At 44.4% G+C, this 27457-nt stretch overlaps 1 protein-coding gene across 1 annotated transcript; it reads left to right on the top strand.

Annotated features, from left to right (window-relative positions):
- The first annotated feature begins 56 nt into the window (after positions 1–56).
- Positions 57–26934, top strand: narf (nuclear prelamin A recognition factor). The gene is made up of 12 exons (XM_078401821.1): positions 57–163; positions 2007–2113; positions 2260–2349; positions 3100–3240; positions 6064–6196; positions 8839–8973; positions 16045–16163; positions 19112–19241; positions 21225–21297; positions 21390–21527; positions 22828–22985; positions 24607–26934. Exons 2-12 carry the CDS (start codon positions 2087–2089, stop codon positions 24846–24848), a joined length of 1386 nt encoding a protein of 461 aa, XP_078257947.1. The 5' UTR covers positions 57–163; positions 2007–2086; the 3' UTR covers positions 24849–26934.
- The last annotated feature ends 523 nt before the right edge of the window (positions 26935–27457 follow it).

The raw sequence follows: 27457 nt of genomic DNA, 5'->3' as shown, positions 1-27457 counted from the left end.
CAATGGAAAGGAGACATTAACTTTTTTTCGACTTCCTCCCCTCCCCTCCCCTCCCCTCCCCTCCCTCCCCCTCAACCCTTCATGACCAGAGCGAAAATGAATAACAGAAGGCGTGGGTGTTGAGGAGAGGTTGGACGCGCTGTCCCAGTGGGCTCTAGTTAGGGTGAGTATCCTTCAGGAGGGTCGGTCTGGTTCGAGGAGGAAGCTGGGTGATCTCAGGCAGGAGTTGGTCCTGGTCTAACAGCCTGCATTTGCCCCCGGGCTGTAGGTGAAGCACAGTTGTCCATCCCAAGGCTGGGGAGTGGAGGGAGGGAGAGCAGACGCCGCTTTACACCGAATATTGACACACAATGTTGGAGTGATTCAGGGGCTCAGGCAGCGTCTCTGGAATTAACAAGGAATAGGTGGTGTTTCGGGACGAGACCCTTCTTCAGACCCCCCCCCCCCCCCCGACCCCGACCCCGACCCCGACAAGGTGGGTGGGTTTTATTGAAGGGTGGGTGGGAAGTCAGTCTGGGGTTATAGAGGGACGTGGGACAGATGTGATCCACATCTGCACTGCTGGTGAATACGTGCGGCTTGTCAGGTTCGCAATGCCGGGAGGAGGAGGAGGGAGGGGAGGTGCACAGACAGACAGACAGACGGGTGGAGCTGTGGTTCAGTGTGGGCGGTGTCGGGGAGGGAGGGGGGAGGGGGGAGAGAGAGAGAGAGAGAGAGATAGACCCACACTCTGTCCACACCAACATGCCACTACAAACTGCCACTACAAACTACCCCCACCCCTCCCCACCCCCTTTATTGTTTTGCCATGTGGGGGTTGGGTCTCTCATTCCGCCTGTCCCGCTGAGTTACTCCGGCTTTTTGTGTCTGTCTCTCTGTAATCCCGACCATCCACTGGTAATAACCCGCACAAACTCAGTGTCTGTGGAGCTCAGCCCCGCTCAGTGACTGTGATCCCGGGCGACACTTGTTTGGACTGTCTGTCTGAGACAGCGTTTGGTTCAGGTTTATTTTGGGGAAATTGACCTTGATTGTCTTTGGTGGTTGAGGATATCGGCGGAGCGGCTGTGGTTGGCAGGTGGGATGGATGTGGGAGAGAATGTATGTGAGGGAGAGGTTTTGTGGGAGAGAGAGAGAGAGAGAGAGAGGGGAGACTGTGAACGAGAGACTGCGAGAGAGAGAGAGAGAGGGAGCTGTGTGAGAGGGGAGAGACTGAAGGAGAGCTGTGTATGAGAGAGAGGGTGAGAGACTGAGAAGGGGAGAGTTGTGTGCAAGAGAGAGAGAGGGGGGAGAGAGAGGGGGAAGAGTGAGAGGGGGAAGAGACTGAGAGGGGGGAGTGTGAGAGGGGGAGAGCTGTGTGCGAGAGAGAGGGGGGAGAGCTGTGTATGAGAGGGGGAGAGTGTGAGAGGGGGAGAGACAGAGAGGGGGGGAGAGACAGAGGGGGGGAGAGACAGAGAGGGGGAGAGACTGAGAGGGGGAGAGACGAGACTGAGAGGGGGGAGTGTGAGAGGGGGAGAGCTGTGTGCGAGAGAGAGGGGGGAGAGCTGTGTATGAGAGGGGGAGAGTGTGAGGGGGGGAGAGACAGAGAGGGGGAGAGACTGAGAGAGAGGGGGAGAGACTGAGAGGGGGAGAGACGAGACTGAGAGGGGGGAGAGTGTGAGAGGGGGAGAGACAGAGAGGGGAAGAGACTGAGAGAGGGGGAGAGACTGAGAGGGGGAGAGACTGAGAGGGGGAGAGACTGAGAGGGGGAGAGTGTGAGAGGGGGAGAGACTGAGAGGGGGGGGAGACTGAGAGGGGGGGGAGACTGAGAGGGGGGAGACTGAGAGGAGGGAGACTGAGAGGAGGGATACTGAGAGAGGGGGGGAGACTGAGAGAGGGGGGAGAGAGAGAGAGAGAGAGAGAGGGAGAAACTCGTTGAACGCCTCCTGGCCAAGCATTGGCGTGAGAAGCGAGCTCCCAGACTGCATGCAGCAACCCAAGTTCACAGCAGCCTCTTTGTATCCCAGGTTAACACAGTGTACGTGCACGGACGGACAACTGCGGGAGCGGCGCATTCTTGTGGGAAGACAAACGCCATTGACTCGACATGAAGTGTGACAAATGCACTCAGAAGGTGAGGACAGCCTTTGTCTTGGGTTAGTTTCTCCGCGTGTTTGCCCTTCTTTATTTCCCTGCCTTGTAGCAATGTTTCACTGTCGGATGGTCTGTAGAGAGCTGCTGCCCCCCCGTTTGCTGATAACCGCTATCGTTTCAATGCAGGAATGTAGTAAAAAACGGAAGAACGATGAGAACGCAAGTCTGATCATCGATACCAAAGCCCCCGGCGACAGGGACAGCGACAGGGACGAGGTAAATAAAGCACCCGAGAGACATGGGAAATGACACAGCGAAGGTGTCACAAAATGCTGGAGAAACTCAGCAGGTCGGGCAGCATCTCTGGAGAGAAGGAATGGGTGACGTTTCGGGTCGAGACCCTTCTTCAGACTGATGTCAGGGGGGCGGGACAGAGAAAGGATATAGGTGGAGACAGGAAGATAGAGGGAGAACTGGGAAGAGGGAGGAGGGGAAGAGAGGGACAGAGGAACTATCTAAAGTTAGAGAAGTCAATGTTCATACCGCTGGGCTGCAAACTGCCCAAGCGAAATATGAGGTGCTGTTCCTCCAATTTACAGTGGGCCTCACTATGGCACTGGAGGAGGCCCATGACAGAAAGGTCAGACTGGGAGGGGGAGTTGAAGTGCTCAACCATCGGGAGATCAGGTTGGTTAAGGCAGACTGAGCCTACGTTTGGTCTCGCCGATGTAGAGAAGTTGACATCTGGAACAGCTGATACAATAGATGAGGTTGGAGGAGGTGCAGGTGAACCTTCGTCTCACCTGGAAAGACTGTTTGGGTCCTTGGAGTTGAGGGGGGAGGTAAAGGGACAGGTGTTGCATCTCCTGCGGTTGCAGGGGAAAGGGCCTGGGGAGGGGGTGGTTTGGGTAGGAAGGGACGAGTGGACCAGGGAGTTACGGAGGGAACGGTCTCCGCGGAAAGCAGAAAGCTGTCGGTGAACGGTGCAGGGGTCGCTGAATGGTTCTTTCTATTTTATTTTAAAAGGAAAGTGAATTTCATAAGTTGGCCAACGCAAAAATATTCCTCAGTGACTGCCTCGCCTGTGAAAATTGTCTATCGTCCAGGGAAAGTCAACGGATCGCTGGACAATGCCAGGAGTTCTTGACTGCACTTGACCTCAATCAGGTAAAATGCACCTGGGACACAAAGTGCTGGAGTATCTCAGCAGGTCGGCCAGCATCTCTGGAGAACGTGGATAGGTGATGTTTCAGGTGGAGACCCTTCTTCAGACTAATTGTAGAGGAGGGGGGGAAGAAAGCTGGAAAAGGGGAGAGGCAGGACAGAGCATAGTAGGTAATAGGTGGAAACACAGGTGAGGAGAGAAGGTGGGGGAGGGGGGAGTTTGAAAGGCAGGTGGTTGGAACAAAGGTTAGAGATATGAACAGAAGGTGTGAGACAGGTTTGAAGAGTTGCGGGTTGTGAAACCAGAGGGAAGAGATTGGGCGGCACAGCGGTAGAGTCGCTGCCTTACAGCGCCAGACACCTGGGTTCGATCCTGTTTATGGGTGCTGTCTGCACTACTTGCAGCAGTACAACAGGTTTGTAAAGGGGTTGAGAGGGAAAGATAGATCAACCGTGTTTGAAGGATGGAGTAGAGTCGATGGGTCGAATGGCCTAATTCTGCTCCTGTGATTTATGAACTTTCAAACATAGTACTCTGTAAACAGCCTAATAAACAACCAAAAGAAGTTCAGTATCTTAAAAAAACCAAGCAATGAATAAGAGAGCAGGAACAGTGCCCCAAGTCTATGGACTATGTGCTCTTTCTCTCAATCGCCACCCACTCCCTTCAATTGGAATGTATTTTCCCTTATCAAATTTGGCATGGATACAATCTAATTTACTTTTATTTTTCTGTCATTGACAAAGGGCAGGTCCCAACCTTCCCCATAATTTGGATTCCGCACTGTCATTGTCTTGCAATGAGCTACTCTCACTTCCCAAATCAAATGGAGCTGAGATTTGGGGGGGTGGGGGGAGGTAGTATCCAACTTCTCGCATTCAACCTAGATTACACCCCTCCGTTTATTCAACATGTTGTTCTTTCAAAGTGCTGGAGGAACTCAGTGGGTTTGGCAGGATCTGCAGAGGGAATGGGCAAACTCTTGAATACTTCTTACTCTTGTTTGCTTGTTTAATGAATGCTCTTGTTTGTGGCACTCTATGCTGTCTGCACTTTGTCGTGGTAGAGTATTGTTAACCTATACCCTGGCAGGTCGAAGCTCCAAAAAGTGAGTTAACAAGCAATCGTGTAGCCCACGAAAAGTGGGCCCACTTTTTCCCAGACAGCTTACTCTACCTATATTAGATAACTCACTGACTTACTCCAGCACTTTGTGTCCTTTTTTGTAAAACAGCATCTGCAGTTCCTGTGTCTACATATTAGATCATATCTTACTTAAATCTGTATTATATATGGGATTCCCAAGCCTGTCCATTTCCATAGCTTTCTGGAAAATGTTTACATCTCCACCATATTTAAGGGAGAATTGGACAGAAACTAGAATAGGTAAGGCATAAAAGGTACTAATTACCTTATTTCACAGAACTCTTGTCTTCTTTTCATCTCTAGCCTCTGTCCACGCATCTGCCGATCAAAATCTCCCTCGCTTGTATCCACCTATCACTTGTCAGGCTTTGTCCTGCTCCCATCTCTTTACCGTCTTTCCTTGTCTAACTACAAATAGCACGAAGTAGGGTCCCAACCCGGTATGTCACCTATCCATGTCTTCCAACTTGACAAAATGGATGAGTATAGATGGGCAAAAAGCCTATCGTGGATGTGGTGTGTCAAAGGACCTATATTTATGTTATACAGCTCATTGACACACCGCTCCTCAAAACATCATCCCTGCTTCCACAACTCACGGGATTGTCAGTCAATACCCAGTGCTTCAGTGTCTCAACCCCCACGCACAAGTGGTGCGACTGTGAGAATCCACCATTGCAACTTCTGAAGTAAGAAGTCACAATTTATTGCTTGTTATTGGGTTAACATATGATGAGCGTTTGCCGGCACTGGGCCTGTACTCGCCGGAGTTTAGAAGGATGAGGGGGGACCTCATTGAATCTTACAGAATAGGGAGAGGCCGAGATAGAGTGGATGTGGAGAGGATGTTTCCACAAGTGGGAGAGTCTAGGACCAGATGTCACAGAATAAAAGGACGTACCTTGAGAAAGGAGACGAGGAGGAATTTCTTTAGTCAGAGGGCGGTGAATCTGTGGAATTCATTGCCACAGACGGCTGTGAAGGCCCAGTCAATGGATATTTTTGAGGTGGTGATTGGCAGATTCTTGATTAGTACTGGTGTCATAGAAACATAGAAAATAGGTGCAGGAGTAGGCCATTCGGCCCTTCAAGCCTGCACCGCCATTCAATATGATCATGGCTGATCATCCAGGTCAGTAACCTGTACCTGCCTTCTCTCCATACCCCCTGATCCCTTTAGCCACAAGGGCCACATCTAACTCCCTCTTAAATATAGCCAATGAACTGGCCTCAACTACCTTCTGTGGCAGAGAATTCCACAGACTCACCACTCTCTGTGTGAAGAAATGTTTTCTCATCTCGGTCCGAAAAGACTTCCCCCTTATCCTTAAGCTGTGACCCCTGGTTCTGGACTTCCCCAGCATCGGGAACAATCTTCCCGCATCTAGCCTCTCCAACCCCTTAAGAATTTTATATGTTTCTCTAAGATCCCCCCTCAGTCTTCTACATTCCAGCGAGTATAAGCCTAGTCTATCCAGTCTTTCTTCATATGAAAGTCCTGCCATCCCAGGGATCAATCTGGTGAACCTTCTCTGTCAGGGGTTATAGGAAGAAGGCAGGAGAATGGGGTTGAAAGGGAAACATGGATCAGCCATGATTGAATAGCAGGGTAGATTTGATGGGCCGAATGGCCTAATCCTGCTCCTAGAACTTATGAACGTATCCCTTCTGTTTTGCAGAGATGTGATGAGTCAAAGCACAAAGTGCTGGTTGTTTCAATTTCTCCTCAGTCAGTGGCGTATTTTGCTGCTAAGCACTCTATAAATGTTTCTGATGTAATCCAAAGACTCTCTGGATTCTTGAAAAGCCTTGGTAAGTAATTGTATTGCTTTTAATATTTAGATTCTATTTTCATGACATTAATTTTACCTTGCAGCATGAAAATAGAAGCAAAAACGAATACATTTGAAATGGAAAATTTGTATCAAATTATGCTTTTAGGTAATATTTCTTGGATAAAAAGAAGCATATCCAAAGAAGTTCATGTGAGAAAATGTTTAGCGGAAAATAGGCACAAAGCTGGAGTAACTCAGCGGGACAGGCAGCATCTCTGGAGAGAAAGAATTGGTGATGTTTTGGGTCAAGACCCTTCTTCAGCATAATGTGTGTATAGAGTGCTGCAGTGCTGAAGTAAACCAGTAGGTTATCTAATATAGGTAGAGTAAGCTGCCTGTGGGAAAAATGTGGGCAAGGGACCGAGATTATGGGACTACACAATGGCACAGTGGTAGACTTGCTGCCTTACAGCACCAGAGACCTGGGTTCAATCCTGAGTATGGGTGATGTCTGTACAGAGTTTGTACGTTCTCCTGTGATCGCTTGGGTTTTCTCCAGGTGCTCCGATTTCCTCCCACACACCAAAGGCTTCCAGGTTAATTGGCTTCTCTAAATTGTCCTTGGTGTATCGGATAAAGCTGGTGTACAGGTGATTGATGGTCGGCGTGGACTCGGAGGGCTGAAGGGCGTGTTTCCACGTTGTATCTCAAAAAATATTTCCACAGCGCACTACATCAGATCATGCTATGATCTGAATTTATTGCCACCACTGCTTAATAAAATAGGTTTAATCCCATACATGGTGAGGGCATTAGTTTATAACAGTATAAAATGAAGAGCTCAAAAATTGAATAGCAGTGATGCTTTGATATATTTGCGATTTGAGTTGCTTGAATAAAATTAGCTTAAAGATTAAGTGGTTTCTCATTAATGTTTAATTTGTGCATTGAAAACACATGCATGTAATCCACCACGCTTTATCTTTAAGCTATGTTTTGTGCACAGTTTATTAGTTGGGATGCAGTCTTGTCGTGGGAAAGACAATACATTTCAGTCAAACCTTGTTGAGTTGAAAGTATCTAAATCCTACGATGATGGCAGGTGACTCAAATGGGTTATTTTAAATGCAGAAAAATATTGATAAATACTTCAATAGAAGCCCCCTGAAAGTGGCAGCACAAGTGAACAGAGTAGGAAAGTACATGAATAGTATACGAGGATAGACACAAAATGCTGGGATAACTCACTGGGACAGGCAGCATCTCTGGAGAGAAGGAATGGGTGAAGTTTCGGGTGGAGACCCTTCTTCAGTCTGAGATAGCTCTCAGTCCCACAAATGGTCTCGAAATGAAACGTCACCCATTCCTTCTCTCCAGAGATACTTTATGTCCTGCTGAGTAACTCCAGCATTTTGTGTCTATCTTTGGTGTAAACCAGCATTTGCAGTTCCTTCCTACCCATGTGTAGTATGCCGGCCTTCATTGTTCGGGGCGTTGAGTGTAAGAGTCGGGAAGTCATGGTGCAGCTCTTTAAGGCTTTGGTTAGGTCACATGTGGAGTGTTGTGTACAGTTCTAATCACCTCATTGCAGGAAGAATATGGAAGCCCTTGAGAGGGTGCAGGAAAGGTTTACCACCCTGCGCCTGGATTAGATGGCATTGGCTATAAGGAGAGGTTGGATTGCTTTCTCTGGAATGCTAGAGGTTGAGGCAAGATCTGATAGAAGTTTATAAAGTTATAAATGGCATAGATAGGGTAGACAGTCAGAACCTTTTTTACCCCTGGGTAGAAATATCAAAGACTAGAGGGCACAGCTTTGAGGTATCTAAGATGAGAGAGGTAAAGCTTAAAGTTGATGTGCAGGGCAGTATTTAACTCTGAAACTGTAACCTTCTGCCAGGCATGGTGATGAAGGCAGATATGGTGATGAAGGCAGATATGGTGATGAAGGCAGATATGGTAATGACATTTAAGAGGGTTTTGTATCGGCACATGGATAGGCAGGGAATGGAGGGATATGGATCATGTGCAGGCCGAAAATAATTGTTTATCTTGGGATCGTGGTCAGTGTAGACATTGTGGACTGATGGGATTGCTCTATGTTCCACAATGTATTGTCACGTGTACTGAGATACAGTGAAAAGCTTATTTGTTGCGTGCTGTCCAGACAGCGGGAAGACAATGCATGATTATAATTAAGCCATCCACAGTGTACAGGTACAGAATAAGGGGAATAAGATTTAGTGCAAGATAAAGTCTGCTAAAAGATAGTACGAAGGTCTCCAATGAGGTAAGATAGTAGATCAGGAATGCTCTCTAGTTTGTGATAGGATAGTTCAGTGCCTGATAACAACTGGGAAGAAACTGTCTCTGAATCTGTATGTGTGCATTTTCACACTTCTGTACCTCTTGCCTGATGGGAGAGGGGAGAAGGAGTGACTGGGGTGAGACTCATCCTTGGTTATGCTGATGGCCTTGATGAAGCATGTGGTGTAGGTGGAGTCAATGGAAGGGAGATTGGTCTGGGCAGCGTCCACAACTCTGCAATTTCTTGCAGTCTTGGATAGAGCTGTTCCCAAACCACGCTGTGATGAATCCCGATAAGATGCTTTCTACGGCCCTTCTGTAGAAGGGCAAGTTGACTATTTGCTGATAACTGATGCAATTTGCCTTATTCAGGGGCCCACTATGTCTTCAACATGATGTTGGCAGCTGATTTCAGCCTTCTTGAGAGTCAAAGAGAGTTTGTTCAACGCTTTTACCAGAGAAGCCAAAACCAACGTGCTTTACCAATGTTTGCCTCTGCTTGCCCTGGTAAGTCACCTCTTTAATGTGTCATATTAAATTTGACATGTTTCTAAGGCCACAGGTAAATGAGGTTGAGCTGTTGCCCCTCAGCATCACCTCATGTGCTGTCTGTATGGGGTTTGCTCATTCTCCCCGAGACCACGTGGGCTTCCTCCAGCTCCTCCAGTTTTTTTTCCACATCTCAAAGACGTGCACGTTTGTAGATTAATTGGCTTCTGTAAATTCCCCCTCGTGTGCAGGGAGTGGATGCGAAAGTGGTGTGACATAGTAGAACGAGTGTGAACCGGTGATGGATGGTTGGCTTGGACTCTGTAGACCGATGCTTCATGATGCAGCTCGATAAGACTTTGGTTAGGCTGTATTTGGAGTACTGCATATCTTGCAAATTTGGCTTAAAAATTAGTATTGAAACCTAAGGTTCATTTTAGAATGTCTTAAACCTTTTAAATTATCAGTACGTAATCGACTGTAGGATATAGAACAGTTCAGCTTAGGAACAGGCCCTTCAGCCACAATGTCCGTGCTAACCATGATGCCAAATTAAACCAATCTCATCTGTCTTCACAAGGACTATATCTCCATTCCCTAACTGTTCATGTTCCTGTCTAAATACGTCTTAAACGTTGCTATTGTTTCTAATTCTATCACTTCTGCTGGCAGCGTATTCCAGGCACATGACACTCTCAGTACCAAAAATTACTTGCCCCATGCATCTTTAAACTTTCCTCTCTAACCTTAGAGCTATGCCTTATGGTATTTGATATTTCCACTTTGGGGGGAAAATATTCTCTCTATCCTGTCTGTGCCACTCATCAATTTATATACTTCTCAGAGGTCTCCTCCCACACTCCAGAATAAACTATCCAAGTTTATCCGCCCTCTTCTTTAAACTAACGGTCTCTAATCCAGGCAGCATCCTGATATGTCTCTTCTGCTCCAAAGCCTCCAAATCCTTCCTGTAATGCTGACACCAGACTTCAAATGTAGACAAACCAAAGTTTTATTAACTGCAACATGAATTCACTATTTTTATAGTCCGTGCTCTATGGAAGTGCAGACTATAAACTTCATTGATAAAAATAAAGTACATCTCCTTAATCACCCTATTTACTTGAGTTACCACATGCAGGGAGCTACAGACCTGCATATCAATACTCCAAAGGCATCTGCCATTTACGCTATACTGTACTTTCCTCTTGCATTCAATCTCCCGAAGTCCAACACTTGTCTGGATTAAACTCCATCTGCCATTTCTCTGCCCATGTTCCTGTTGGTGAAAATATTCACTGAGACCCGAGTCAGAGAAAAGCAGCAACTTTATTGTTAACGGAGCTGTGGGAGACGAGTCAAGGCGCTGTGGCCCATGAGAACCTTCTCCCCGAGTGATCCTTGTAGCTGGTTTATATATCTTATTAACAAACAATGGCAGGTGTTTACATTATCTGGGTGAGGGGCCAGTCAACCCCTTAGCAGCTTCTTAGCAACTTAATCATGTTTTTTCAGTCATTGTTGCTCAACAGTATCTATATATTGCAGGCACTCAGCATCGGCCTTGTGACTTGGCTATGCACCATTCTCCACTTGGCATTTAGCCAACAAAGCCAATGTTCAGTAAACATGTTATAGTGTCCACTTGGTCAAGTATCCTGACATCCCCTCTGATTCCGAAATTTACTCCAACATTGCCAACTAGTAGTTGTCTATAATTGATTTATGGTTGCACTGAAATGTTGGCAGGGGTTCCCAATGTAGCATCAGCACTACCTCGGGTAAGCTCAACGTTGCCATTTTGGTTGATGCCATCTGTGTAGTTCAATCGGAATCCTATTTATATATGCACAGTCCCTTCCCCTACTCTGCAAGTTCATTAATGTATCATTTCCCAATGCGTGGACATGATAACCGATGTCACATACTTAATCTTGAGTCTGAAGAAAGGTCCTGACCCGAAATGTCACCCGTCCTTTTTCTGCGGGAATGTTGCCTGATCCGTTGTGTCACTCCAGCACTTTGTGTCGATCTTTAGCAGAATATCAACTTCCAGCAGAGAGACATCCAGCACTGTTTGCCAGTCTGTCTATCTGTCTGTTCTATTTTGCAGCAATCCAGAACTAACTTCATGGCCCTGCTCTCTATCCACAGCCTTGTTATTTATTATGATTTATTTAATCTTCCCTTCTAAATGTAGTGATTTTCTATTCTGACAAACAATTGGATGCTCATAACAATTCTCCAATAAAGACATTGAACCAAGTTCCTTTTATTCCTTAAGTAATAATTAAATTGGTGACCATTCAGTAGTAACTCTCCAGACTCTGATAATGACCTTTCCTTTCCACCCCACAACCCATTTGTAGACTTAATATTTCCTAATATATATAATATTAATCTTTCTCAGTTCCAGTTGAAGTAATCACAATGTCCAATATCACTGCAATTATTCTACATCCATGAGACCGTATATCATAGCAGGATTAAGCCATTTGGCCCATCAACTCTACTCCACCATTCAACCATGGCCGATCAATTTATTTCCTTTCAACCCCATTCTTCTGACTTCTTTCCGTAACCTTTGATGCCCATACTAAACATTGAGGGATATGCAAGTTATCTACAAATCGTGATGAGTAAACCTGTAAAGCTGTTCAGAAGAACAATTTAAATCTAAGACATTTGGATATAAAAGGTTTAGAGGGATATGAGGAAATGAATGGATATGGAAGGTTTAGAGGAATACTAGACAAAGTGGACCCGTTGGGCCCAAACCTCTCCTGCATTGGTGCAGCACCTTGTCCTCGCCCTCCCCTCTCTCCTCACCCCCCTCCCCTCTCCCTTCTCCCCCACTCCCTCCTCCCCTCCCTCTCCCCTCGTTTTAAACTTTAAAATGTGAATAACAAAAAATATAACACCGATTTCAATAAAACTACTTGCATTATCACTAAAGTGACAACGGTGAGTAAGGTGGGCCTAAAATTGTCACGCTATCGTCGTGTACCGTTTTGGCTGTAGTTCAGTCACAAACAAGATAACAAACTACAGTTTTACTATATAGATATATGAAGCAAATGGGACTAGGTTAGGTAGTCCACATGGATGTGTTTGGCTGAAAGGCCTGTTTCCATGTTGTATGGTTTTATTACATGTTCTGATTACTGCATGTCAAAATTGAGAAACAAAACTTCATGTGTTGGCTTCAGTCTCCGTTGCCCAGGATTCATCCCCAGCTTCATTTGATATGCATGACTTTGCCTGCCTTTTAAATGAAGAATCAAGTCTTAAATAATATATATAGTGTGTATCAAACAAATTGTGCTAATGTTCTTCTCTTAGATAGAAGGATTGGAAAGTCCTGACCAAAATCAATTTATTTATGGGTAGAGATGGCTGGGTGGAAACATACTGAGAAATTCACACTCTTATGGAGTGGAAATGTATTTATTTACAAAAAAAATCTTATTTTTTGGAAGATTGCTGAAATTAACTTAAATAACTGGTGTCAAGTAGCCAATTCTGTTGTGTTAAAAGTTGATAGCAAAACCTCTCTTCTCCCACCGACCTACATACATTCTCTGGCCTCACAATTCGCACCTCTCCTCTCCTGTCCTCTCACATCCCTTTGTCTCCTTTTCATCTCTGGCCTCTGTCCACCAGTATGCCAATCAATCCTCCCCACCCCCCCTCCTCCCCCCCCCCCCCCCCCCCCCTCCTCCACTCACCTGTTTCCATCTATCACTTGCTTGGCTTTGCACCGCCCCACCTCTCTTCCAGCTCCCCCCTCCCACTACAATCAGTCTGAAGAGGAGTCCCAACCCAAAACATCACCTGCCCACGTTCTCTTGAGATGCTACATGACCTGCTGAGTCACTCCAGTAGTTTGTGTTTTTTCTCCCCTCAAGATTCCAGCATCTGCAATTCCTTGTGGCTCCTCACTTATTCCACTTCCCTGTATAACTGGACTACCAGAGGTTGACACAGTAACATAGCTTGTTGTTTTGTGCTAAACATTCATAGTGATTCTGGTGAACAGTATTTTGCAATTGCAAGACTCGTGCAAAGCCTCGTGTGTTTCCTGTTGTTAAATGATGGCAAATGACGGAAAAGGGAACAAAAAAATATGTCAAAAGCAAAATGATAGTAAGAAAATTGGTAGAATACGACTACACAGGAAATACTCTGGATCATTGGATTTACTAGTGTTATTACTACTTGTATATTCTCTGGTGTTTAACATTACCGTTTACTTAAATTAGAGTCATAGACGCGGAAACAGGCCCTTCAGCCTAACTTGCCCAAGCCGACCAAGATGCCTCATTTGCACTAGTCGCACCCGCCTGTGTTTGGCCCATATCTCTGTCAACCTATCCTCGCCATGTACCTGGCTAAATGTCCCAGAAATGTTGTTATGGTACCTGCCTCAACTGCCCCCTCTGGCTGCTCGTTCCACATACCAACCACATTACCCTCTGTGTGAAAAAAATCACCAGGCATTTTACATTGAGAAGAATTTTATTGTTGCCACAACACATGAAACAGCAATGCAACCCAAAGAACTAACAGTAGTAAAGCAGTGGAGATTCCAGTGTCTGTTTGTGATCTAAACTCTATCGTGTACTTCCTTGTGCTTGGGTGAATTCAAAACACTTTTAAGATTAGAGACTTTTTATATGTTCCTTTGTGGGATGTAGGCCTTGTTGATAAGCTTAGCACTTGTTACCCAAGCCTTCTCTTGAGAAACAGTTAGGTAACTGAACTGTTGATTTCTGTTACAGAAGGAAGTAAATGTGCAAAGTCATAGATATAAATAAATCAGAGCCATCTCTTTGTAACATCGTAATCTACACAAATGATTCATTGTCCTCAACCTTTACTCGCTAACCACAAAACCAGAAGACATAGAAGCAGAATTAGGCCTTTCAGCCCATCGGGTCTATTCTGCCATTCGATCATGGCTAATCTGTTTTTCCCTTTCAACCTGCCCTCCTCTCCTGCCCTCAATATTCTCCTGTCCTCTATCTGTAATCTTCGATGCCCTCACTAATCAAGAACCTATCAATCTCCACCTTAAAAACACCCAATGTCTTGGCCTCCACAGCGATCTGTGACAATGAATTCCACAGATTCAGCACCCTCTGACTAAAGACATTCTTCCTCATCTCCATTTTGCAGTTCTGTCCTTTTATTCTGAGTCCTCTCCAGCCATCAGATACATAGTTCTCTTATTAACACCTGCAAGTTGGTGTTGGCAACACCTGTTTCTCAAGGACTGTTTTTGAGCAGTGGGCAAGCCATTTGCTGTTGCATAGTCTCTTGTTGATCATGTGTCTAGTTTGGAAGTTTGGAGATAGAGCATGGAAACGGGGCTCTTTGATCCACCGAGTCAGCACTGACCATCCATCTCGCGTTCCAGGCACAGTAAACTCAGGTCACTGGAGTTGTGAGGCAGAAGTTCTGCCACTGTGCCTCCTATTTAATGCTCCATTTCACTGTCTCAGTTCTTAATCTGCGAATATGGATGCAAATGAGGCCATTTATTCTTGTGTATAAACAAGGAATTGCAGATGCTGGCTTCTCCAAAAGTACACCTAGTGCTGGGGTAACTTAGGTCAGACAGCATAGTTGGAGAACATGGATAGGTAACGTTTTGGGTCGGGACCCTTCTACGGGTGGGAGGAGTAGAGAAGTCAAGATGGTTGATGACACGTGCCATTGAAAAGGTCCAGTGAGGGTAGAAGACTGACTGCGATTGGGGGGGGGAGGGTCCAAGAGGAGGGGGAAATGTTGTAGATCGAAAAAGGGGTCAATGAAACTAGGGAAAGGTTTAATAGGAACCTGAGAGGTAACCTTTTCACTCAGTGATGTGTGTATGGAGCCTGAGATGCCAGAGGAGGGATTTGAGGCAGGTATGGTAATAACATTTAAAAGATACTTAGACAGGTACATGGATTATGAAAGGTTTAGAGGGAAATGGACCAAATGCGGGCAAATGGGACTAGCTTATACGGGCATCTTGGTCTGTGTGGACGTTGAGCCGAAGGGCCTGTTTGCAGGCTGTATGACTCTGATTCCAACTGAGAGGGTTATATTGAATTACATTCTCTTCATTTTCTTTGAAGCTTACATGATGTTTAAATATCACCCAGTAGTTCATGGAAGTCCTTGGTTTTAATCTCATCCACAATAATTATCAAGGAGACATAACACACAGTAAAACACAGGATGAGTGAGGCTTCCAAATGTTAGCTTTATTTGTTGTCACGAGTACAGAGACACGGTGAAATTCTCGTTTCTGTATATCATTCAGTCAAATCGTACCAAACATAACTACAATAGACCCGATTCTGGAGCAGCCCGCAGAGAGCCGCCACGCTCTGGCTCAACACTACAAGTCACATTTATTTACTCTCTTGTTGGTCCATTCCAAATACCTCACCAATTTTTTTTTTTTTAACTGTCACTCATCTCAATATCTAAAAGTGAGGATGGGGCAGTAAGTTGCTTGTGTTCGGCATGGCGCATCAGTCTACAAAATAACTTTTCTTTTTTAGAAAACCATCCAGCACCCGTTCACGCACCATTTCTATGTTATCTATGCGGCAACTTACAGTGATTGATTAATCTACAAACGCTATTGTACATTTATATGTGGTGTTTTTTGCATTAATGGGGCTGTAACTTTGCAGCAAGTAAGGATTTCATTGCTCCGTTCCTGGACTCTTGGCAGCACAGCGGTAGAGTTGCTGCCTTACAGCTCCAGAGACCCGGGTTCGATCCTGACTAAAGGTGCTGTCTGTACGGAGTTTGCATGTTCTCCCGTAACCGTGTGGATTTTCTCCGGGTGATCCGGTTTCCTCCCACACTCCAAAGACATCCAGGTTTTCAGGCTAATTTAGCTGGGGAAATTTGCACATTGTTCCTAGAGTGTGTAGGATAATGTTAGTGTATGGGGATCGCTGGTCGGTACATACACGCTGGGCCGAAGGGCCTGTTTCCACGCTGTATCTCTAAACTAAACTAAACTCTTGGTTTTCGAAGTTAGTGCAATATTTGATGATACAATTCAATGATGATCTGTTGCAGGCTGGATCCGTTACGCTGAGAAAGCCCTCGGTAGCCTCGTGCTTCCACACATCTGTACTGCCAAATCCCCACATCAAGTGATGGGATCTCTGATAAAGGACTATTTTGCCAAAAAGCAGGTAAATGGATCATAATGGCACAGTTTTATAATGTTGACCTCTGACAATTCATAAGTTAGTGAGAGGAGCATAATTAGGCCATTCGGCCCATTACGTCTACTGCGCCATTCAATCATGACTGATCTATCTTTCCCTCTTAACCCCATTTTCCTGCCTTCTCTCCATAACCCATGACACCCATACTAATCTCTGCCCTAGAAATATCTATTAACTATATCCAATTCCACAGTAAGAGTTTCTACTGCCATCTAGTCGGGCAATGAGAGTTCCCCTACAGCCTTTGCCAATGTCAAAGTGCTGGAGGAACTCAGCCGGTTTCCCTTCCAAGTTCATTGAACACGGGACAGCACAGTAATAATGATAGACACAAAGTGCTGGGGTAACTCAGCGGATCAGGCATCATCTCTGGAGAAAATGGACAGGTGACGTTTCGCCCCATGACCCTTCTTCAGACAGATTGTAGGGGAGGGGTGGAACTGGAAGCAAGAAAATACCTGGACAAATCAGGGCCAGCAACAGATGGCATCGGCCAGGAGCAGTTCCGATAGGCTGATTGGTGGATCGGTATGGTGTAATCCTAAGAGAGATACAGTACTGCACAGAAAGACCATAAAATCAAAAGTCATAGAAGGAGAATCAGGCCATTTAACCCATCACGTGTAGGGAGGAACTGCAGATGCTGGTTTAAATCGAAGGTATGCACAAAATGCTGGAGTAACTCAGCGGGACAGGCAGCATCTCTGGAGAGAAGGAATGGGTGACGTTTTTCGTCGAGACCCTTCTTCATCAAGTCTACTCTGCCATTCAATAAGCTGATCTAACTTTCCCTCTCAACCCCATTCTACTGCCTTCTCCCTGTACCTTTTGACCCCCTTACTAATCAAGAATCTTGTCATTCTCCATTTTGAAAATACCCAATGTCTTGGGCTCCAAACCTGTCTGTCACAATGAAATCCACACATTCACCACCCACTGGCTAAAGAAAGTCCTCGTCTCTGTTTTGAAGGTACGTCTTTGTATCCTGAGGCTGTGCCTTCTGGTTTTAGACTCTCCCATTATACTGGACACATCCTTTCCACATCCACTCTACCGAGGCCCTTCAGCCCACAATGACTGTACTGAACATGATGCCAAGTTAAACGAATCTCTGCCTGCACACGATCCATATCCCTCCATTCCCTGCAGGGCCATGTGCCTGTCTAAAAGCCTCATTGAGGTCCCGATTGAATCTGCCTCCACCACTCCCCTGGCAGCGTGTTCCAGGCACCCACCACCCTCCCTGCATAAAAATCGCACCACAATCCTCCAGTAGTTCGTCTTTTGCTTCAGATTCCGACATCTGCAGTTCCTTGTGTTTGCTGTCAGCCAATTTTACTCGCTTCACATATCCTCAGAAATATTGGTTGATTTTACTTATGAAGGAAGGAACTGCAGGTGCTGATTAATACTGAAGATAGACACAAAACACTGGAGTAACTCAGTGGGTCAGGCAGCATCTCTGGAGAGAAAGAATAAGTGACGTTTCGGGTGGGATTCTGACCCGAAACATCACCCAAGTTGATTTCACTGTCGGTGGATCAGAACTGACTCTGAGCATCTCCTGTGTTGGTGAATACATTGCTGAACATCATACGTTGGAGGAATCACAGAAGGGAGCGGCGGGAGAGGATGTTGCATAAGTGACTCATTGTTTTGACCCAATATGTTGATGTGAAAGTGCCAAGCCACTCTCATCTAACTGCTTGTTGTTCTGTACCTTCTGATGCTCAGGAGCATTGTAAACAAGATTAATGACTTCCTCCATGCTTGCTCAAGGCACTCCCCTGTGCTGTCACAGATGGCAATGATTTGCAATAGCCATTATGTTGTGAAGGATATAATGGTAGCCTTTGTCTCAAAATAAAAAAGTAATCTGACCAAAAAAACTCTGCTGAGATATAGCAAACATCCAAACTCTAATGGATTAATATGTTGACAATTAAACCAAAATGACCATCAAAATGCTGGATAATTGCAGACATATTACTTAATTCAATATACATTAACTTTCCTGCAGCATTCATTAAATTTGACCAGAATCAGGGCATTGAAAAGGCATATTCTTAAACTGCATATTCTTATTAAAAAAAACCTAATGGAAACTAATACAGAAAATGGGCGTTTTAAAAAGGGCGGCTCAGTGGCGCAGCAGTAGAGTTGCTGCCGAACAGCGCTCGGGACCCAGATTCGATCCTGACTATAGGTGCTGTCTGTATGGAGTTTGTACGTTCTCCCTGTGACTGCTTGGGTTATCTCCTGGTGCTTCGGTTTCCTCCCACACTCCAAAAATGTTTGTAGGTTGTGTAGGAAGATGTTTCGGGTCGAGGTCCTTCCAATTTTGAAGGGGGCGACCCGAAACATCACCTGCTCCTTCTCTCCAGAGTTACTCCAGCATTTTGTGTCTATCTCAGGTTTGTAGGTTAATTGGCATTATAGACAATAGGTGCAGGAGGAGGCAATTCGGCCCTTCGAGCCATTCAATGTGAGCATTGGTGAAACTGTAAATGTCCCTCGTCGGTAGGATAGTGTTAGTGTATTGGGTGAATGCTGTTCGGCGTGGACTCGGTTAGCTGAAAGGCCTTTTTTTGCACTGTTTCTCTAAAGTCTAAAAAGAAAATCTAATGCAATGAAATAAACAGCTTGGGAAAATACGAGAATGTAATACAACCAAATGCTGCAGGCATTTTGCAGAATTGGGTTGCCGTATTTAAATTCTCGACGTGCCCTACATTAGACACTGTTGAAGTACAAAGAACTGTAGGTTGTAAATGACTTTGTGCATGGTGTTTGTGATTGGTTTTGCTGTAGCTCAGGCTAAGTGCAGTATTGAGACAAATAATTCCATTTGTTCTGCTGAAACTGTAAAGGAATTTCAGAGTCCCGCGTTGACTTGTTACATTTTGTTTCAGCAACTCCCACCTGAGAAGATCTTTCATGTTGTCATTACTCCCTGTTACGATAAAAAATTGGAGGCACTAGGAGAAGACTTTTACAGCAGTGTTCACAAGATACAGGATGTTGACTGCGTATTAACATCAGGTAATGTCACAATTTTAGGGGGTGTTCCTTATCAAAACAGGACAACATTTACTAAACAGTTTCTCAACAGGTACACACCATGACAAATGCAAATAACAATAATAATTAGATTAGACTTTAGAGTATTGAGATACAGCATTTAAATAGGCCCTTCGGCCCACCAAGTCCGTGCTGACCAGTGATCACCTCGCTGTGGTGGCAGGTGACCAGTGATCACCTCACCAGCTCTAACCTACACACCAGGGACAATTTATAATTTACAGAAGACATTGACCTACAAACGTACAAACTTGAAATCAATATTCATACTCCCTGGGTTGTAAGCTGTCCACCACGAGTCACATCTTCCCATCTACGCCCTCTTCCGCAAAGACCATTCCCTCCGCTGGTTATCTCACCCCTTCCCACCCAAACCACCTCCTCCCCAGGAGATGTAACAACTGTCCTTATACCTCCTCCCTCCACTCTGTCCAGGGACCCCAATGGTCCTTTCAGGTGAGGCAGAGGTTCACTTGCACCTCCTCCATCTTTATCTACTGCATCCATTGTTCAAAATGTGGGCTCTTATAGACCAAACATAGACTGGGCGATCTTTTTCGCTGAATACTTTCGCTCAGTCCACCTGGACCTACCTGATCTCCGGGTTGCTAAACATTTTAATTCCCATTCCCTCACTGACCTTTCTGACCTAGGCCGCTTCCATTGTCAGAGTGAGGCTAAATGCAAATTGGAGGAACAGCATCTCATATTTCGGTTGGGCAGCTGCCTGTCCCGCCGAGTTACTCCAGCATTTTGTGTCTGTCTTTATTGTCAGATGTACAGTGATTTTTTTTTTTTTGCACGCAGTTCAGTAAAGTATTGCCGTACCTAAGCGCAATTCCCAATTAGTACAAAGAACATAGAAATAGTCCTCTGAGACCTCATGCAAGAGTCGCCATGTTGGTGCCATTTTCAAAGTCCAGTCCGATCCATGCTCTCGGTTTCCTGGAGCGGCCCCCGATCCAAGCGAGCCCCAGGCTGCTGCCGGGCCTCCAGCCATCGCCTCCTTCCGATCGTCCAGTGAACCATTGTCTGGACAAAAATGGCTTTGGGTTTCAGAAGGATTTTCTTTTTTTTGTACTTGTACTGAAACTCGCCAAATACCAGGTCTTTTACTGGTGAGGAGAATTACTGTCTTGACAAATTTTCTTCTATAATATTTGCAGGCTAATTTGCCTCTCCAGTGCCCTTAATATATTGGGAGCAGTTACGATTGTGGGATAACAAAGAACTAGTGTGAATAGGTGATCAGTGGGTCAACATGGAATCGTTGAGCCAAAGGGTCTGTTCCATGCTGTTTCTAAACTAAACTAACTGAACTGAACTAAAATGTCATCTTTGAGTCTCTCCGGTTAGAAGTTTTGGAAGTGACCTGATAGAGACTGGTAAGTGCCTGGAACGCACTGCCAGGCTGGTTTAGTTTAGAGATACAGGGCAGAAACAGGCACCTTCAGCGCACCGAGTCCGCGTCGACCAGCGAACCCCACTTATTGACACTATCGGACATACGCTAGGGACAATTTACATTTCTACAAAGCCAATTAATCTACAAACTTGTACGACTTTGGAATATGGGAGGAAACCGAAGATCTGAGCAAACCCATGCAATCACGGGGAGAAAGTACAAACTCTGTACAGACAGCACGCGTGGTCGAGATCGAACCTGCGTCTCTAGCGCTGTAAGGCAGCAACTCTACCGCTGCGCTACCATGCCACCCCTCCATGGTGGTGGGGACAGATACGATAGAGGTGTTTAAGAGACTTTTGGATAGGCACATGGATATGCAGGGAATGTGGGCATATGGATCATAAGGATTAGTCTAGGCATCATGTTTTGTGCAGACATTGTGGGCTGCATGGCCCGTTCTTGTGCAATACTGTTCTACGTTCCATGTTAAATACATAAACTGAAAGTGATTTATACGTACCTTAATATTGTTTCAGGCGAAATAGAACAGATGATGGATCAAAAAGGTTTTCAGCTGACAGATGTGGAGCCAACAGCTTTAGACAATTTGTAAGATGTTCTAATTTTACTTAATGGGAATTTGTAGTGATGATTTATGAGAAACGCATGCAGTTTTCAATTATTTTTTTTATTTGATGCAGGTTTGAAGAAATTGGTGACATGGGTATTTCAAGGCATGATGGGAGGGGGTCTGATGGCTTCCTAGAACACATTTTTAAATATGCTGCTAAGGAAATCTTTGGCATTGAGGTGAAAGAAATCATCTACAAAACACTCAGGTAATTTTACCCATGGTGAAGCTTTCGGAGATGGTTCCTATTAGTCCAGAGATTTGATTGCCCAGAGAGTGTAAGATTATAGTCGATAGTCATATACTTATGACTCATTATACTTGATAGTCATGCAAATTTTCCAAACCTCATGAAAGATGAAAATTTTGAATGTAACTCCACTGATTAAGAAGGGTGCGAGGCAGAAGTAAGGAAATTATATGCCAGTTAGTCTGACTTCCGTGATTGGTCACATTTTACAGTCCCATTATTAATTATGAGGTTTCTGGGTACTTGGAAGCACATGACAAAATTGGGGAGATCTTGCTGTTGCTGTTTTTTGAGGAGGTAACAAGCAGGATTGACAAAGAAGAGTCAGTGGATGTTGATTACTTGGATTTCCAGAAGGCCTTTGATAAGGTGCCGCACGTGAGGCTGCTAAACAAGATAGGAGCCTGTGGTATTAGAGGCAAGGTATCAGCATGGAGAGAAGATTAGCTGACTGGCAGAAGGCAAAGAACGTGAATAAAGGGGGCCTTTTCTGGTTGGCTGCCTGTGGCTGGTGCTATTCTGCAGGGTTGGGTCTGCTACTTTTCATGTTATATGTCAATGATCTGGATGATGGAATTGATGGCTCTGCGGCCAAGTTTTCAGATCATACGAAGATAGGCGGAGGGTCGGGTAGTGCTGAGGAAGCAGAGTACCTGCAGAAGGACTTGGAGATAGTTGGGAGAGTGAGCAAAGAGTTGGCAAATGGAATACAGCAAGCAAAGTGTATGTCATGCACTTTGGTAGAAGGAATAAAGGTGCAGACTACTTTCCAAATGTGGAGAAGATTCAAAGATTTAAGATGCAAAGGGACATGGGAGTTTAGGATGTAGGAGGAGACTGGAGCATGTGGAGAAAATCCATGCAGTCATAGGGAGAATGTGCAAACTCTGCACAGCCAGCACCCAAAGTCAGGATCGAACCTGGGTGTCTGGCGCTGTGAGGCATTACTCTTCCAGCTGTGTTACTGTGCCTTATGTATTGTCAAGATTCTTTCCCAGAATACTCTTTAAAAATGCTTAAAAGATTTTCTTGTGATAAGGGAACACAGTATAAGAATATAAAACACAATGTTGTAAACTAACCTACTTCCATGAATTTGATCACACTGATCTATTTATTCTGTGCACTTGAACTTGACTTGACTTTAATCTGCTGTAGGAGAGTTCTTGACTTCCGAATGACCTTGTTTATGTTGCGTGCTGTCGATTTTTTTTATTTAAAAAAAATATATATTTTTAACCTTGTGCTTTTTGTTTAGGAATAAAGACTTCCAAGAGGTGACTCTGGAAAAAGACGGGGAGATAGTTTTACAATTCGCTGCCACCTATGGATTCAGGAATATTCAGAACATGGTTCACAAACTGAAGAAAGAGAAGTTTCCTTATCACTTCGTCGAAGTCCTTGCATGTCCTGGAGGTAAAGCATTTCTCCTTCAGCTGTTTTAATGTGAGGCTGCAGTGATATCAAACCGGTGGTTTATTTCACCCTGTTAATCCTGTCTGGGAAAGAACATTCTCCCAATGAAAAATTAGTTTGGGAGGCAGATATTATTCCATCAGTATGACCATCATAAAATGAAGGAGAGGATTGTCAAATAGAGCCAACTTCCCTACTCTGTGTATTTATCCATGACTTTGCTCTGTATTTGAGGTGGCCACAATGTCTACATCTTTCTCAGATATTTGCATTGCCTGTTATTGAAATCCAGAGGATTGGGAGGGCAGAGCAGGAGTTTGTGTACCCAACAAACACAACAAGGAATTGGAACTACCCTTTTCATTAAGTGTTGGTCAAATTGTTGGAGAAATGCTTTACCTCCAGGACAAAACACACTTCCTCCTGGTAGCATTTTGCCCTCAGCGAAAGTTCTTTCAAAAGTTCAGTGGGAAAAAAACAATTATTAATAAAGGCAAAGAATCATCCGAAGATCGACACAAAATACTGGGGTAACTCAGCAGGACAGGCAGCATCTCTGGAGAGAAGGAATGGGTGATGTTTTGGGTTGAGATCCTTCTTCTGAAGGGTCTCAACCTGAAATGTATCCATTCCTTCGCTCCATGCTGCCTGTCCTGCTGAGTTACTCCAGCATTTTGTGCCTATCTTTGGTGTAAAACAGCATCTGCAGTTCCTTCCTATGCAAAGAATATTCCTGCTGGTTGATCTAATTTTGGACCAAGGAGGCAGGAAGAAGGGTGATCAGAAGAGCAGGAAACGGGTGCAGCTGGTAAGGCTTAAGGTTAAGGCTAAAAGCCTCTTAAAAGCCATAATTATATCTGCCTCCACCACCACCCTTGGCAGTGTGTTCCAGGCACCCACCTGTCTCAATATTTAAAAAAACCTGCCCTGTACATTATTGTTACCTGTACCGAGGTACAGTGAAAAGCTTTTTTATTGCATGCTATCCTGTCAGCGAAAAGACAATGCATGATTATAATCAAGCCGTCCACAGTGCCAGAGACCAGGGATCAATCCTGACCTCGGGTTCTGTCCGTGTAGAGTTTGCACGTTCTCCCTGTAACCACATGGGTTTCCTCGGGTTCTTGGAGAAATGTTCCTCTAGTTCTTTGAGTTAACGTTACACAAAGAAAGAGAAAAAGCATTACTATTTTGGTTGTAGCATATCGCTTTCGTCTGAACTGGTAATGTCAAGATCAAAAGGGCGGCACGGTGGCACAGTGGTAGAGTTGCTGCCTTACAGCGAATGAAGCGCCGGAGACTCGGGTTCGATCCTGATTCCGGGTGCCGTCTGTACGGAGTTTGTACGTTCTCCCCGTGACCTGCGTGGGTTTTCCCCGAGATCTTCGGTTTTCTCCCACACTCCAAAGACGTACAGGAATGTAGGTTAATTGGCTGGGCAAATGTAAAAAATGTCCCTTGTGGCTGTAGGATAGTGTTAGTGTGCGGGGATCGCTGTGCGGCGCGGACCCGGTGGGCCGAAGGGCCTGTTTCTGCGCGGTGTCTCTAAAATCTAAAAATCTAAAAAAGTGTTTTCATTGATGGCTTGTTTGTAACCTTTATCCTTCTGTTGGTTCGAAAGGGTGTCTCAACGGAAAAGGTCAAGCCATGACCGAAGATAGAAAAATGGATAAAGATTTGCTGCATCGGATGGAGGAGCGGTACTGCAGCCTGCCTGTCCACGTGCCAGAAGCCAATCTACACGTGCAAACACTCTACCAGCAATGGTTGGAAGGAAGGAACTCCACTAAAGTCCGTGAGGTGCTGCACAAACAGTACCACGTGCTTAGTGAGGCCCTGACCAGTGTGGACATCAAGTGGTAGTGCTGGCAGTGGAGTGCTAACTTGTGCAACGCCAGTTCTGCAGCCAACGCTGGTGGTGTCTCATAACAAAGGTGCAATCAGGCTCGCAAGTGTGTTCAAATATGACATTGTGTCTTTGCAAGAAATAGAGACTTGAATCATCTAATTTATCGCACTTCAGATAAATGTGGGAGACGTTCGTCCTCAAAGTCACTTGAATGTTTCCATTGTTCATGCCTGCTTTCAAATTAATATATTGCATACAAGGTCATAATTGCATCAACAAGTATTTTCTCATATGCAGAAGTGAGAGAATAATAATTGCTCAAATACCTTTCCAAGTCCAGAACGTATAGATTCTGTTCTGTTCTATTTTATTTTATGTTATTGTTCGTTTAAAGCATTCAGGGTGCGAAATGGAAATTCTCTGTTATTGAGCTATATATATATATATACTTAACCTTGAAAGGATGGAGGGAACAGTCAATGTCATTCAGAAGCTGTGACTTGCAAACAGCTCAATATTTGGTGCTTTTTGGATCTGTCTTTATACACAAGAAGCACTTCACCTTGAGGACCCTCGAGGCTACCTCTCGTTCTGGCATGGTCCACAGCATGCTTTCTGCAACTCCTCTGAACGGTTCACGAAATGGATGTTAACATTACATTTGTGTCAGTTTACTCAAAACTCATGATTCCAGCCTAAGTCCTGTCAGTTCTGAAAATCAGGTAAACTGATCTAGTAATCTAGTGGTAACAAGGAACTTCAGGTGCTGGTCTACCACAGAAAGACACAAAATCCTGGAGTAACTCAGCGGGTCAGGCAGCATCTCTGGAGAACAGGAAAGGTGACATTTCGGGTGATTGTCAAGATCAGTCTGAAGAAGGGTTCCAACATCACCTATCCATGTTCTCCAGAGATGCTGCCTGACCTGCTGAGGTACTCCAACATTTTCTGTTTTAATTTTTTACTGTAAACTGTAAGTTTTAAAGATGTACTTGTGAAGTTCAGCAGTTACCCTCCTGGCAATTGACACCTGATTTGATTGAAAGGAGTTTGTTAAACCCATTAAAATTATTCACTGAGGTTTTTAAAAGAATATAAAGTGCTGGAGTACCTCAGGAGGTCAGGCAGCATCTACAGAGAACATGATAGGTAATGTTTTGGGTCAAGACCCATCTTTGTCTGAAGAAACCTCATCTGTCCATGTTCTCCAGATACGCTGCCTGACCTGCGTTACTCCAGCACTTTGTGTCCTTTTGTGTATTAACCAGCATCTGCACTTTTTTTTCAACAGGGATGGGTAATGTTTTGGGTCACTACCGTTCTTTGTCTGAGGAAATGTCTTGGCTTGAAGCATCACCTATCCATGTGCTCCAAAGATGCTATCTGACCTGCTGAGTTACTCCAGCACTCCAGTGTCTTTTTTTTGTAAACCAGCATCTGCAGTTCCTTGTTTCTACTTTAAAAAGGACATATTCAGCGGGTACAGAAATTATGGTACTCTTTTCACTGTAGTTTTTGAACATATTGCCTCTTTGAATGCCTCTCTTCCTCCTTCCTTTTGAAGGATATCACAGTTCTGATCAATATACAATATTCCCGTAACATTCAATTAATACTCAGTTCACAATAGGAAAGAACATGTCGGGCAGCAAATTTATAGATAGTGGAAAAAGATTGCACTTATTTGCAATTTAATGTTAAGCATTAAACTTTATCAAATCCCTACCTTAATAAAGTAGTATTCTATTGCAAGTTTAAGGAACAAGCAGACCTGATCAATTAAACAACAATGCAATCTTTAATTACATTTAGCAGGTAGTATGAGGAATTACTTTAAATCCTTTCCAACAGAAATATACTGTATTTCTCATGAATGTAATAACTTTACAACATTTTTATAATAAGTCTTTTTATGTTTCAGGTTGCACAATAAAGGTTAATATCATTGCTAATGTTAAGGAATTGATGCAAATGGACATCAGTCATTTTTGAAACTTATTTTTATGGTTTGAGCTTCCCCTGTATGTACTTCACTTAAAATGTTATTGTGAACAAAATATCCTGTCAACTCAACTGCAGTTTTGTGCATGTGTTCGTTAAACGAGAAAATAAATCATCTTTTTTTTATTTGTAATTGCTTGGAGAAAGAAAGAGGTAGCAAAATTATTTTAATATGCCTGAGAAATATTGGCATAAAATGGTATAGCTTAGTTTAAAAATAAATAGACATTCCTGACTTAAAAAAAAGAAAATCATGATTCCTGATGCCCATGGATGTTTTGGGTGATTGTGTGTGTTGTGAACTTCTGCCAGTACAAGACAATGCTTAAAAAGGACACCAAGTGCTGGAGTAAAGCATCGTGTCAGGCAGCATATTTGGGGAACGTTTTGGGTCGAGACCCTTAGACTCTCTGAAGAAGGGTCTCGACCCGAAAAGCCGCCCATTCCTTCTCTCCAGAGATGCTGCCTGTCCCGCTGAGTTACTCCAGCATTTTGTGTCGATCTTCGATTTAGACATGGGGCGGGTTTAATACCAACGTTGGGATTGTTGCTAAATGAGCTGTGTGTTTTGAAGGGGTGAGATTAGAATTATGAGGGGAGGAGAAAAGTCAATTCATTTGAC

This window comes from Rhinoraja longicauda, chromosome 6 (genome assembly GCF_053455715.1).
Source record: "Rhinoraja longicauda isolate Sanriku21f chromosome 6, sRhiLon1.1, whole genome shotgun sequence".
In the NCBI taxonomy this organism is placed as follows: Eukaryota; Metazoa; Chordata; class Chondrichthyes; order Rajiformes; family Arhynchobatidae; genus Rhinoraja; species Rhinoraja longicauda.
Note: the sequence above shows the minus strand (reverse complement) of the source record. Positions and strands in the feature narration are given on the sequence as shown.

What these genes read in the sequence shown, in the direction of transcription:
- narf (XM_078401821.1), top strand. Translation starts at nt 2,087, where the DNA reads ATGAAGTGTGACAAATGCACTCAGAAG. An exon ending in ACTATTTTGCCAAAAAGCAG is followed by an intron (nt 16,164 to 19,111) that starts GTAAATGGATCA and finishes ATTTTGTTTCAG; the next exon opens with CAACTCCCACCTGAGAAGAT. An exon ending in TGACTGCGTATTAACATCAG is followed by an intron (nt 19,242 to 21,224) that starts GTAATGTCACAA and finishes ATATTGTTTCAG; the next exon opens with GCGAAATAGAACAGATGATG.